General features: G+C 35.1%; 2 protein-coding genes across 2 annotated transcripts; both read right to left on the bottom strand.

The window, feature by feature from the left end:
- Window positions 1–1357: 1357 nt before the first annotated feature.
- On the bottom strand, window positions 1358–3410 carry LOC117926506 (protein trichome birefringence-like 42). Its single transcript, XM_034845609.1, has 4 exons — window positions 2623–3410; window positions 2359–2530; window positions 2019–2203; window positions 1358–1937 (listed from the first exon to the last, which is right to left on the bottom strand). The coding sequence occupies exons 1-4, from the start codon at window positions 3375–3377 to the stop codon at window positions 1451–1453; spliced, it is 1599 nt and encodes a 532-aa protein (XP_034701500.1). The 5' UTR covers window positions 3378–3410; the 3' UTR covers window positions 1358–1450.
- Window positions 3411–11415: 8005 nt separating this feature from the next.
- LOC117927086 (phospholipase A1-IIdelta) lies at window positions 11416–13103 on the bottom strand. Its single transcript, XM_034846491.1, has one exon. It carries the CDS (start codon window positions 12999–13001, stop codon window positions 11589–11591), a length of 1413 nt encoding a protein of 470 aa, XP_034702382.1. The 5' UTR covers window positions 13002–13103; the 3' UTR covers window positions 11416–11588.
- Window positions 13104–14638: the final 1535 nt, after the last annotated feature.

Below are 14638 nucleotides of genomic sequence, written 5' to 3' on the forward strand. Positions count from 1 at the left end.
CATGTATATGATGTATCTTGAAGTGGGGGCATTTGTAAACATAAAAAATGAAGTGGGGGCATTTGTAAACATAAAAAAATTAGTGGATTAAATTACCACTAATTTGGTCTTAAAAAAAAGTACACTATGTATATCCTCTTATGGATAAGTTTCCCTAATTTCCATTTATAAAAAAGATAGTAATAATAATAAGAAAATTTTTATTATTATTATTATTATTATTATATTGTTGGTAAAACCTATTAGAGAAGAAAATTTGTTAAAACCAAGGAACTAAATCCCTTGAATTAAGCAACTAAAATTCAGGAATTTGAAATTTAAATTCTTTATCTTCACTTAAGGTGTCTTTTATCAAGAAAAGGAAAGGAAAATTCAGAAATCAAAAAGATTCAGAAAGGAAAATCCTAAGGAGAAAATCCAAAAGCAACTTTGTATGGGAAAAGAGGCTTCACAACAAAAGAAAGAGCTTCATCGTCATTCTTTGCCATTCGATAAGGTCATTCGGGAATAAGCTTGACCCTCGATTGATCTTCGAAAACGTCATATTTCAAAGTATGATCAAGACAAAAGAATCATAGGGAAAATATTCTTTTGGAAAAGAATATTATTTTTGAGATTATACCCACAATATTTTTAATTTTAGTAAATATTTTGTTCGTATTATTTTCCTATATTTTGTTTGTATTATTTTCCTATTTGTTTTGCTAATTTTGCAGGACCAAATTTACGAAATTTATGCATACAAATTTCTGTCACGCCCCAACATATTTTTAATATTTCTTTATAGATATTTTATGGGGAATATTATTAATTTGTTATCACTTTTATTATAAAGTTGTTACGGAAGAATCTGCGGCTTATACCAAGGAAGTTCTATTGTTAAGTTTGTCATGCTAATCTTCCCCCTTAAGTTGTTCAACCAACCCCCCACGTAATGTTATCTCTGATAGGTATTTTCCCAAACTACATTTGCTAAGAGGATAGGCATAACGCGTGGAGAACTCTACCTTCCCTATGGAGGAACAAGAACGCATAAAATTAAGAGAGAAAAATGATCTTTATGGTTTGGATTCAACGACTAAAATTTTACAGAAAGATCATAATAATGCGGCTAGAATACAGATTCAGTTGAGGGTAATTATGTCATTGAGCTGGGAATAGAAATCACTGTACAATGATGAGGTGCAGCTTGAGAAGACTTGTGTTGTTGAGGCTACACCAACTTTTGCAGGAAGGGCAATGTGATCAAGAAATCATGACCATATTTAAACTTTTGGGCTGCCATCAGTAGGTGGGAATAGGAATGAAAATAAGATGGAAATAGAGATGAATCGTAATAGAATGTAGAAGAGAAGAATCAAAATCCCAATGATAGAATAAATTTTTTATTTTCAATTTTGTCGTCAAGAACAAAAGCATTCCAAAAATCTATAACCCAATGTAACAACAATCAAACCATGAGATGCCAAGAACTCGAGTTGCTAGAGACCATTGACACATACAATAACATGTTCCATGTATCTGGGAGTCCTGGAAGACACCAGTGGCTACAATCAGGAGATTGCTTTTGATTAATCATCAGCTTCTCTCGTTTGGATGAATAGATTGATGGATGTGCATCTTTTCGATACTGGGATAGCTTGGTGATGTTCAAGTACCTCACTGGTGTCCTCATCCCTCTGATCCTTCCCTCAACAATTCTAGCCATGGAGTTTGGAAATGGTGGCAATAGGAATTCATCCAAGATGGGTTGAGACTGATTGTAGCAGTAATGCTGCCCACTGTGCTGCGGTGAGAGGCTCCGGAAAAAGACTGTTGTTTTGGTCCCGTCCACGTAGCGATCCACCCACCTCGCCCAAGTCCTCAAGCCCATCCCAAATGCTGATGCTCTCTCCATCTCCTCCACCAATTTTCCCTTATATTGAAAAAGATCCCACCTGCAAAATTTTCCCTTGTTAGCAAAACTCCATTTCGAAAGTAGTCATCATAATTCACATTTTGTTGATCAGAGAGCTTACGATTGAAACCGCCCTTTGTGCATCCACCAATGTCCAGTGTTGAATACCATGATGTCTGCGCCTTGCCAACGCCGAGCTGAGTCTGAAATTTGGTCGAGCCTTAGAACCCTAGTACCATCTGTTTTATTGACATATGTTTGCACTAGAAACGGGTTCATGTAGAACTCCACGGAACAGTTATAATCCTTTCAACAGGAAAAACCTCAGTTAAAGGACTGCATCATCGTCCCAAAAGGTAAATTAATATCATTGGAGAATAGTACTACTGAAATTGGAGGAGAAAAAGGAGGAGGAAGAGAAGGAAAAACACCTCCACTACTAGATTAAATAGCTCTCTTACCTTTGATCTGAAGGAGCGCGGGATGCGGTTCGTTTCAATATGAGATCGAGAAGGTGGAATAGCGGAATAAAGAAGGCACGCAAGAGATGCCCACATATTTCCATTGAGGGAATCTCCAACCATAATCAATCGCTTCCCTCTAAGCCTCTCGAACATGTCTGTGACATTAAACCTTAGAAGACAACTTTGTCAATATCGACTTAGTTACACTGACATGAAACAAAACATCTTAACTTCAAGTTTGTATTCTTTAAGGTCATGTACCTTGGAATTTCACATTCATTTGGTTGCCAACTCCATTTCTCGTAGTCGGAGTCTGGTCGCCCGTTCCTCCTGCAGCTCACTTGATCATGAAGGAAAGGACACTGAGGGCCATAGAGAGGCTTTCCTTCTGGATCATAAAACCATTTCCCATCGAAGATGTCACACTTTTCATTACTATGGTTCATCAGTTTTGGGTTCTCAATGATCTTAGATGGTTCATGGAAGTCCATGTTAGGCTTAGATGGTTCAAAGATCTCCATTTCCGGCCTAGCTGTCTCCCTGTCCGGCCTGGGAAACTGATCAAAAGATAATGTGGATGTGGTTGTGTTTTGAAGAGCTGAACTTGGGTAATCAGTGAGTTTAGATGGCCCAGAGAATTCCATCTTAGGCTTAGATGGTTCAGAGAACTCCGTGTTAGGCCTAGGTGGTTCAGAGAATAATACCGATGTATTCATGATTTGAGGAGCTGAATCTGGAAACCCGGTGAGCTTAGATATTTGAGAGAACTCCACATTAGGTGTGGGAAACTGACCAAAAGATGTTGGGGATGTGGATGTGTTTTGAAGAGCTGAATCCGAGTGCTTATTGAGCTTAGATGGTTCAGAAGGCTCCATCCGTATGCCTAGAAGAGCAGAAAGATTTGTACTGTCATGGCTGTGGTTGAGGAATAGTACTGGGATGATGCAGCCCATGAAGCTTGCAGTTATAGAAAGCTTCCATCTCTCTTTGATGGTGGAGATGGTGATCATAGCCATTTACTTCTCATGTGTTTCTTGTCTATGAGTCCCAACAGGTCATATCTATCGTTTGTGAAGTTGGTTCGAAAGGAAATAATAATTTATGTGGGGAGCCCCATCAAATGTGATTCCTCATGTAAAGGATAATAAATATCCTCAAAATATAAATATTTTATAACCTGTCCTCGATAATTAAGAGAGGCTTTTCAACATTTCAGAATTCTTCTTTTCTTTACATCTTGACCCGTGTGGGTATTGGCGCATCTATGGCCAGGATATTTTCATATTCTTTTTAATTTTTTTTTGAATTAATGGAGTTCAGATAAATGACAGCTGACATAGTTGGGCTAGACTTGTTCCATGGGAATGCAGTTAGTTCTCAGACTAACATTTATTTGAGACTTTGGCCTTGAATCTTCATAATGAGGGTGGCAAGATTTATTGACTCGAATCATTTTAATGAACATGTGCCAGTAATCAAATTAAGCTTGATTTAAGTTGGAATCCATCTTGGACTGCTATTCTTAAATTTTCAAAACGAAAGAAGCATCAACACAATTTGAAGAGCTAAGATCAAAGGTATGTGGTTGAATTTTTTTTCCCCTTTGATTAGTACTCTTAGTGGGGGTAGGAATTGAGGGTATCATTGTCAAGTGAATTAGGTGTTAATTTGGAAGCATTTGGGGTCAAACAAATGATTTTAATGCACTTGAATGAGTCACAATGTTGTCCTGGCAGGAAAGTGCAGTGCACTTTTCTATTGCATTACTTTCAATCTAGGGCCTGTTTGGATGCCTAGAAATTAGATGATTTAGAGCAGTTTTATGATGTTTGGTCAGGATATGGGAATTGGCAGCAACTGTCATGCAAATTAATGTACTAAATTCACTGGAATTGAACTCTTACATTTAATTAGCAGTGCCCAAACACCTAATGTAGCATTCTATGAACTAGTCATGGTTCTAAGTTCTAATTCATATTTATCTCTTCATCCATTTGTGGACATATCCACAAGGATGGGGGAGAGAAGGAGAGGCCAGGGTCAGCAGAAGAAACATTCAATGCTGCTAGAACCATACAAGCTATTAAAGGAGCCAGGGTCAGCAAGAGAAACATCATTTCAGGTACAAAAATGTGACTATGATATCTACTAGAATGGACTGAAGAAATAAAGGACCTGTTTTATCATCGATAGAGCCCAAAACTTTTCATGGATTAGAATTTGACAGGTAAGGTTGAAAAACATTTTCAGCTGAATGTTCCAAAGGAAATTGGACCAACCATCCATAAATAAGTCTAAATTGCTCAAATATGAGTCAGCTCAGCCATGTCAAAGTCCTCAGTTTGGCCCAAGTTCTGTTTCATTTGTGTTACTAATTATTTCTGATAGCCCATGAAAACAAATGAGTCCATCATTCAAGTTTAAGTAAACCTCAGTAGAAAACTTTGATGAATCACATTACAATTACTGAGGGCATAGTAAGATATCAATGCACTTGTACTGTTGGATCTGATATCTCTCAACTGAGGACTCATATGTCCATGACCTGTCAATAGTAAATACTAAGACTGTCAGGAAGGGACTATAATCTTAAGTAGTCTTTCTTCTAAAGTCCCTGCAGTCTACATCTGCAAGATGCAATCCCAATAATACAATCCCAATAAAATGATTTTGCAAATTCCTATGACCTTCATCAGTTAAGTTCCTAAAATTAATCTGAGAGAGAATCTGGCTATAAACTCAAAGGTGGACCTTAAAACATGCATCTTGAAACAGATATTCCTTTTCCTCATGTCATTGTGACTGTTTAGCTAAATTGGTGATTCTAGACAAATTTTCCTAAATGTCTTTTAACTTAATTTTCCAAATTCTTCCTTAGATTACCTGCCTAATGAAAATCAAAATGTTGAATTTACTAAAAGACTAAGGTATATAGTTGAGGTTGTAGATTGATGAAATTGAATCAACTAAGGTTTTCAAATTTATTTTTTTCTTGAAATATTTTTTAAGGAGTTAGGGAGGCTTAGGAAGCACATTTTTATTTTTTTATTTTACTATGTGTTTAAGTGTTTTGTTCCAAGATCAATCCAAATTTTGGTAAGATCAATCTAGTTTTTTTTTTGCCAAATCCTTCCTTAAACTATTTGCCTAATGAAATCAAGATGTTGAATTTACTAAAAAAATACTAAGGTATGTAGTTGAGGTTATAGAAGGATAAAATTGAATCAATAAGTTTTTTTAAATTATTGTTTTTCTTGAATTTTTTTTTTTTTGAGTTAAGGAGGCTTGGGAAGCTCTTTGTTTTTTTATTTTATTTTTACTAAGCGTTGAAGTGTCTTGTTCTAAGATCAATCCAAATTTTGATAAAATCAATCTAGTTTTTTGTTTTTTTTCTTAACCGTTGGATCAAGAGCTTCTTTCCTTTTAAACCTAGAAATGCTTCTTGTTTTGGGAAGGTGAGGCTAACAACTACTTTCTTCATCCTCTTGAGCTCTCACTCTCTCTACCCAATTAGTGATGTTTGGTTGCCAAGAAAATTCCCTTTTTACCTTGATTTCCAAATTATTTTTCCAATGGATTTTCTTGAAAATGGGTTGATTTTTCCCATTTAAGAAGTGCTTGGGGATGAGATTTTCGATTGATCTATGAACACCCTCAAGCATTCATTGACCAGAATGTAGAGCCTGTTGGGCATGAACCAACGGTGGTTGAAGAAGAGATAACCCAGAGAAAGGGTTTTTATTCCATTGCCCATTGCAGATCAAGTGGTTGATTAGAGTTCAAAGACTAGAAATGTTGAACACATGGAAAGTACATCTCACCCCTATTCTCCCCAAGAAAGGGAGAAAATAAGGTTTTGAGTCCGGGGATTGAGTAAGGACTTAAGTCTGATATCCATCCTCCATCTAACAAATTCCTTTCGAACTGATGAGTGTCCAAATGGCTTACCCTTGCAACAGGTTAACAACCTTAGCGTGGGTTGGTACCTATTAGGCCTAATGAGCAGTCCACGAAGCTGCATCCTTACTCACCTGGTCCATGCACATTACTCTCTCCAAGAGGTTGGCTACCTATCCTAGATCTTCCCATTTCCAAGAAGATCCCAGGCTTGATCTGGTTTAGTATCAAGGTGATTCTATTTCCGATCCTATATATATATATATATATATATATATATATATACGGGTTTGTGCAACATTTCCATGATATCGTTATGATCAATTAATGGGACTTGGCAAGATGCATTTTTATCATTTATATGGATTTTGGTGAAAGTTTTTTTTTTTTTTTTTTTTTTTTTTTTTTTTTTTTCTGGATTGACCTTTAAGAAGAGGTTGAGATCAAACTTGGTGTATACTCAAGTATGTTTTGAAAGATGAAGACATGCAACTGAAGTGAAAATGTGTTGGTCAAGTAGTTTGTAAAAGGATTGGTTTACTTGAGCTAGATAAATCCTTATACACATTGGTTGTTTTTTATAGTGGAATTTTTCATCATTGATAGGCCTGTGGTTTTTGATATTTTAGAAGATTTTTCATGTAAAATCTAGTGTCATTGTCTCACTTGATCTCATTCTACTCTTTAATTTATTTCCATTTATTGATATGATGAATGGATGAAATATGAGTTGAAATTGGTGTGATTATCTTTTGGATATTGTTGAATAATTTTATGTTCAATTTGGTAAAGATATCAAGAAGTACGAAATTGTAAATGTATTAAGGAGGAATTTGTGGTTATAGATTTGTGTTGGGAAGTGTTGAAGCATTTGCATGCATGTGACTTCCATTTATAAATTGTTGGAAGAGTGTTGTTGCATTCATGTTTGCATGTGATTTTTAATTTTTGTTGAAGAGTTGTTCAAAGAAAGGAATATAATCTTGAGAAATTTTAAAGTAAGATAATATATGTTGGGGGATGCCTTGAATTTGTTTAAGAAAACACCTATTCCCCCACCCCTTTGTTCATTGAATGAAACGATAGCATATATTAGAAATGAAAGTTTTAAGTATTAGCTTGCATTGTTTGTGAAAACTGCATATTCACCTAGCGTGAAGGCTTGGTCAAAGCTAAAGTTTTGGAAAGTCTTAACTAGATTACTAAAGGAGATTAGGGCAATTAATCATTGCCTAACCAACAAGCCAAAATAGATAAAGCCATGACCTATATATTCAACCCAAAACAAACCTATCCTAACCATCCAACCATTCAATCAATGCTCAAGCTTAATCTCTCCAAAGATGGGCATGACAACTTTTTGTTGTGCATTCTCAAATTCTTCCTTTAGGGTGAAGCCTTGGTGTTGACCGTCATCTCTTAGGTCATGACAAACCTTAAAAAAAAAATTAAAGATGAAAGAGGCAAACTCAACCCACAAAACATGTACCTTGTGGATTAACAATGATGGCCTCCATACTATGTGAATGCTTGTCAGTATGAAGGAAGTTCTAAGCATTATAATTGATGAGAATCCTTCAAGGTGTGGTCTTCATTAGAGGAATAGCTTTTACCAATCATGGCTGAGAAGGAAGCTCATCTAAAAAACATGTTAGTGACACCTACAAAAGGCAGCTTTTAATCCTTTAATAAAGCCCCATAAGCTCTTCATTATAGTCACTACTCCATCACGAATTGAATCTGGAACTCTTCAAATAGCCTTAAAGGACCTTTGGTGGGCTGCGGTAATGAAGGAAGAACTTCAAGCTTTTCATGACAACAAAATGTGGTAGCTCATACCTAATCAATCCCACTCACGTACACTAACGTCACTGGATCACAGTAGGTACTATATAGAATCATATAGAGAAGATGACTCTATTCATTTTAAGGCGTGACTTATTGCAAGGGTACACTCAGGTTTCTAACCTCTATTTTGTTGAAACACTCAGACCAGTGGTGCAATTGACAATGATTAATTCAGTAATCTTGCTCTCCCTTTTTCTTAATTGGTATTTGTGTCAATTTAATATTAAAAATATATTTTTGCAAGGAAATTTAAAGAAAAATGTATATATGTCACAACTCCCTACTTTCACTACCTCCAAATTTCCAAATTATACACATCTCTAAAAAAAATCTTCATACAATTTTAAACAAGCTGCGTGCTTAGATTGATGGTTTGTCTCGGTCATTGCTCCATCTTGGCTTCTTTTGTATCAAGATTGACTTCTTGCTATTTATTTATCATACAAATGACCTCACTCTTCCCTTGCTTATGTTGATGATATTATAATAGCAAGAAATGATAATAAATATTTTATTATACAAGTTATTCAAAAACTTAGTAGTAAATTTACTATTAAAGATTTGGGTGACTTGCATATTACTTCTTGGGCATTGAAGTAAAACCTTTCACACAACCAAACATTAGCTATGTAGTTAATAAAATTGATCAGCATTTTAATGAACCTAAATTTGTTTATCAAAAGGCTGTAAAGAGCAGACTGTTATCTAAAGGGGACACAACATTTCGGTGTTTGGTTCATTTTTCAGTGTCTTATTACCTTATATGGTTTTTGTGGATTGGGCAGGTTGTCCAATGACAAGATGCAATATAGTAGGATTTTGCGTTGTCTTGGTGCTCAAAGAAGTAATCCACTATTTCTAGCTTATTCTAGTTCTAAAGCTAAGTATAGAACCATTTCCAAAACCACGAAAATAACTTAGCTATCCTATCTACTCTGAGATATTGGCATTATCCTCTCCCAGCCTAATAAATTCTTTTATGATAATATTATTGCATTGCATGTGTATGAGCCCCCATGTGATAAAAAAATATTGAGCTTGTGAAAAAGGAAAAATAGGTATTGAGTTTGCTTATCACTTAATATATTCCAATTTCAACAGTGCCAGCAAATATGCCCCTCTCCAACTTGAGAGGGCATGTTTGAAAGGAAAGTTTGAATATTTGTTTGCATAATTTGTTGAAACAGCATATTATGGCATTGTTTTGGGTGGCCAGCATGAAGGCTTGGTCAATGTTAAAGTTTTTGGTAAGTTTGGATTGCTAAAGGAGATTATGGCAATTATTAAGATAATGGGTACTAATAAGAATAATTGAAATTAATTTGCAATTATTCTATGCTATTCTTTCCATTTTTCATATTATTGTAATACCATATATATGTAATAAAAATCAGTTAAAATCTTATATATTTTTAAATTATTTTATTTTTATATCGAAGAGTTAAAATAATATAAAAATAATTTATTGGCTTTAAACCTTTTTTTTTTTTTCACATTTTCTTTCTTACTACATTTCTTTTTTATTTTATTTCTCTTACATTTTCCTTCAAATTTTTTGAAAATCAAATATAGTCTTAAACTCTTAGGTTATATTTGGTTCATGATACTAAGAAATAAAAAAAATGTAAAAAAAAAATGTTTTTCTTGAGTTTAATTTTATAGTGAAATGAATGAAAGAAAATAAAAAATAATTAAATTAATTAAAATGTTATATGCTTTCAAATTATTTTATCTTAATATAGAAGATTTTAAATAAAAGTAAATGAATTTAAAATAACATATAAAAATAATTTATTAACTTTAAATTTAATTTTTTATTTTCCTTCCTTAATCTAGAAAATGCAATAGACTTAATAACCTCAAATGAGAGAAATAAAAGTTTTGTTATAAAAGAGGAAAATATAGAAAATGGAATACATGTGTATGAGAGAGCAATATGAATCCTTGCGTAACCAAAATCTGCTGCCAATAATTCATAGTTATCCAGGAATAGCAAGAATGAGAGGTCCCCTACAAGCTTTTAATGTAGCATGTGAGCACACTTCAAGAGACAACTACACCTTGGAAGGCATGAGCCATGGGTGGGTAGACATGCACGGACCAATCCATAAAGATATGTATGACATATATGGACAAATCAATAAGGATATATCTGGTTGAGTTCTTGACTGGTAGTTACCAAAGGAGAACCCGCGCCAATGGAAGTGCAGTTTATGAGCAAAACACAGAGTTTCTGATCAGTTCCTTCATCATTGTCGCCATTCTTGCTCCATATCAATGCTTAATATGGCCTACCATGGTTAGACTAAAAGTTAAAGATTCTGTTTGTTAATGATCCTATGAAGCCTTTCCAACCTTTCTACTATTTGAAATTTTTTGTTAAAAGATTTGTTTTTAAGTGCTATAAAGACTGTAAATGCTTTCTAGAATCGCTGTCCTTAGGTGATTACTTAATGGCCACTGACCTAATTTGATTAGACATGATCACTTATTAGCAAAAGTCACCGCCACCGAAGCTTAGAAAATTTCTACTTCTGGTCATCCACGCAAGTCATGCCAGAGAACAATTCACTTCAGTGGTTGGCAAGTCTATTTCAAGGATATATGGCCATAGAAATTTTAGCCATCTATAGTGAGAACATGAGAATTGGCACATTTTTCTTGTTTTGCTAATTGACACGATCCCCGCAAGAGACTGTGAAGTGTGAAGCCATGCATAGGGACAAGGCAAGGTAGGTTTTGTTTTGTTGTAAAGATAAGAGAATCCAAGGGACCATTTTAATGGATACGAAATAGACACACCTGGGTAGGGATGAACAGTGTTATCAGATGGTGTGCGTGGACCACTCGTGTTGGAACTCAGTAGCTGTAGGTTGCACTCATCTTTCCCTAATGTTCACAAGAGAGGCTTTTAGTTCAACAATTGTGTCACCCTTCTATGCTTTTCATTGACTGTTAAGCGAGGAATCCATAGTCCTCCACTGACTATTAAGTTATGAATGAAAGTTAGTTATTCCATCATCGGTGCTCTTACGTGCATACATATTTATATATATACATATTTACATACATACATATATACATACTTACATACATACATACATATATATATATATATATATATATATATACATACATCATACATACATACAACTAAGATTGTATGTTCTTGTGGGATATATGACCAAATCAATTTTATATCATCTAAAAGGTTTTATTTGTTTAAATTAGTGTAATACTTTTATAATGCATGCATTGAGTTTAGGTAAGTATTTTAAGATTTTTTTTAAGTCAAATGCAAGCATTGACTAGTACAAAATTATGTATTAATATTGCAAGCTGCAGAGAATATGTATGGGTGCAGTTTTAGATAAAAACCATCACATAATTTCAAATGTGGTGGATAGAACATCAACATCTATCAAATGGAAGGATAAGATAGATTACAATACAAGTCAAACACGACATAAAAATGGGTCTGGCTAGAAATCAAGAACAGGGGGAACTGGACGGTCCTCTTCGGCGGGTGATTCTGTCACCCATTCTCCATCTGCTTTCCTCATCATCCCTTTGTTCTTCTCCACCCACCATGACGCTGGAACCAAGCACTCATCCTTGAGAAAATTACAGGACTTATTCACCAAGGCCAAGCTCCTCTTCACCTTGAGTTCAAACTTTGCATTTGGCCCATTCCAACCAGACACCACATGCACCATTGCCTGCAAGTTGTGCCAGTCACCGGGGTTCTTCGAATCCTTCAAGTCTGGAGACTTCCTCGTGTCGATGATTAGCTCAGTTCCCGTCTTCACATAGCCGAGGATCATGCTCGGGTAGTGCGGTATGAGGTCGATAGTGTTCCTTACATGGAGGATGTGGAGGTTGGAGTGTTGCTTGATCTGGTTATTGAATGCCCTGTTCCCTATTTCCGGGCAACCGAAGACGATGGCTGATACTATGACATCGGGCGGGACGATCTCGTTTTCAACTATGTCGAATGAGCTCAATACTGCTAGACTCGCACCCAGGCTGTGACCTGTGACGATGATGCTTACTTTCTCGTCTTTATACTTATTCATCAAGCGTTTAATATTTGATTGGAACTGTTTTCTGGCGCTTGCCTTTGTGAATGGAGATCTGGGGTCACCTGAAGTGTAGATTGTGAACCAACCCCGCATGACCTTCACATTTTTCTCATCATCTTCATCAGCACTGTCACTACTGCTACTCCCCTCCTTATTCTTTATTCCTTCTTGAGGCCGTAGCAATTCCTCGGCTGACTCAAGCTCAGCCCCTAACACGTCTACCCATTCATAGTCTCTTGTCGTTCCACGCCACGCCACGTAAATTTCACGTCGTCCCCGGGCTCTACTCACTTCATCGGTGGTCACGGCGATGTACCCAATCCAATTGGACTCTCGATCCCAGGACTCCCGAGACATTGAGTGGAGGATGAAAGCTTCAGGGACGCTGACACGGGCGGTGGCGTAGAGGTAAGCGGAGACTTCATAATCAGAGGCCCCTATGAGCATGACTTTTTCCAACAAGAATTTCATGCCGTAGCGGCACGCGCCGCAGTATCTGGAGTTCTGATCATTGATGAATGAGTCATAAGTTGCCTGGCAGAAGTCCCCGCATCTAATAATGAGCTCTCGGAGACTTAGGTTGAGGGGCTCAAGCAAGCCTTCCCAGTTGTTGCTTCCGAGAATCTGATCCAATGATGGTTGACTCTGTGATGTTCCCATGGTTACAGGAGCCTTGAAAGAGAGGGCAAGCAGGGAGTTTCTACTGAGTTTTGGGGGGATGGAGAGTCGGGTCCGGGTTTTGGGAGAGAAAGGGAAAGTGTGGTGGTGGGTTGGGAATATGCACAGTGTCTGAGACAGTGGAGCTGCCCACATAGTCTCAAGTTCTCAACTCGAGAGGCTTCAAATTTTAGGGCCAATTAGAAAATCCGTGATGAGTGAGAAAGTATATAAAATGGGGTTGTTGGAGTCCATGTGACCCACCAAGCTAATATAATTGGGGGAAGAGAGATGGTTGGAGACAACAGGTGGCACAAGCTTGACCAATGCTTGAGTTTCGGGTGATGATAATCTGATAAAGGGGCGGCTATTTTTAAAAACATTATTATTACAACACCATGATTCTCAAAACATCCAACTACGGCAAAACCTGGACCCTTTTTCAGAATAGCAGTAAATCATTTTACTTTTCATACTAGGCTCTCGTTTTCTTTTATATTTTCTTGATTTTTTTGTTTGAATTGAAAAATGAAAATAAAACCAAAACTAAAATTAAAAATAAGATCATCATTTATAAAAATAATATTCGCTTATTAAATATGAAAACCTTTTTGTATGAATCAAAATAAAATTCTTATAAAAAATAATTTGTTGGCCTCTATGACCTGTTTTTTTAGTAATAACCTTTTAAAATAAAATTAGTCTGATATATAAAACTTTTATCGAGATTAAGAGCGAGTTTTTGACTTTTCAAAAATCAATCAAACAATGTGTGGGGTTCATATGAGATAATTTCATGTTTTTTATTTTCATAAAAAGTTAAAAATTAAAGTTAAAGTCATAACTTTTAAAGAATAATACTGGTATTAAATAATATTTATTAAATATAAAAGAACTTATATAGACCAAATTAGAGCTTTTATAAGAAATATCACTTTTCTTACTTCATATTAAGCTTGTTTTTTTAAACCATGAATTATTTGAACAAAATTAAATAAATAAGACATAGAAACTCTTATTAAGCCTTAAAAAGGAATTAGTTTTTCAAAATTTGTTCATAGATACGTTTAATATTGAAGTTTTTTATTTATAAAGAACTTGCCTTTCAAAAAAAACATATATATTGTGAATATCAAATTTGTTTTTTTCAAAAGATAAGTTTACTATAAAAATAAATAAATTTTATTTATTTATATAAAACTTTTTTTAAAAAAAAGTAAAGTTCAAGAATGGCATAATTCATCTTTTTGAAAGGCAAATTTCACATAAATTTTACTTGGCACAAATTCTTATTTTTAAAATTTTAGGAGGATTATTAATTTTAATTTAAAAGAAAAAAAAAGTTTTCTACTTTGCATAAAGGGCCACACCACATTCAATTATTACACAACTTTGGAGTAATAATCAACAAGCTTCTTTTTTAAGTCTTTAACTATGATGCTTCCTTGGAGAAAGATTTTTAATTTTTTTTTTAATTGTTGTACTTCTTTCTACAAATTAAGGGTTACAAGTTACAACCAGGGATGGGTATGGACATAAAGCAATTGGGGATGAAATGGGTTTACGGAACTTTATATTTGTCAAAAGCTTGAATAGTAGGTTGAAGACGAGTATGGGTTTTATACCAACCATCTTCGCCCCACTTCAAATGTGAATTTATCCATCACCCTTCAAATATTATAAAATACCAAAAAAAAAAAACTTGATCCCTTTATATAAATATTTGCTTCTTCTTATATTTTTAGATGACTCCTTTGCCTTATCATCCTCTTCTTCCTCCATTTTTCCTCCCT

Source organism: Vitis riparia, chromosome 12 (assembly GCF_004353265.1).
Source record: "Vitis riparia cultivar Riparia Gloire de Montpellier isolate 1030 chromosome 12, EGFV_Vit.rip_1.0, whole genome shotgun sequence".
In the NCBI taxonomy this organism is placed as follows: domain Eukaryota; kingdom Viridiplantae; phylum Streptophyta; class Magnoliopsida; order Vitales; family Vitaceae; genus Vitis; species Vitis riparia.

Coding starts and splice junctions, on each gene's coding strand:
- LOC117927086 (XM_034846491.1), bottom strand. CDS start 13,001: ATGTGGGCAGCTCCACTGTCTCAGACACTGTGCATATTCCCAACCCAC.
- LOC117926506 (XM_034845609.1), bottom strand. CDS start 3,377: ATGGCTATGATCACCATCTCCACCATCAAAGAGAGATGGAAGCTTTCT. Junction 2,204..2,358: donor CGCGCTCCTTCAGATCAAAG/GTAAGAGAGCTA, acceptor TCCTGTTGAAAG/GATTATAACTGTTCCGTGGA. Junction 1,938..2,018: donor CACAAAGGGCGGTTTCAATC/GTAAGCTCTCTG, acceptor AAAATTTTGCAG/GTGGGATCTTTTTCAATATA.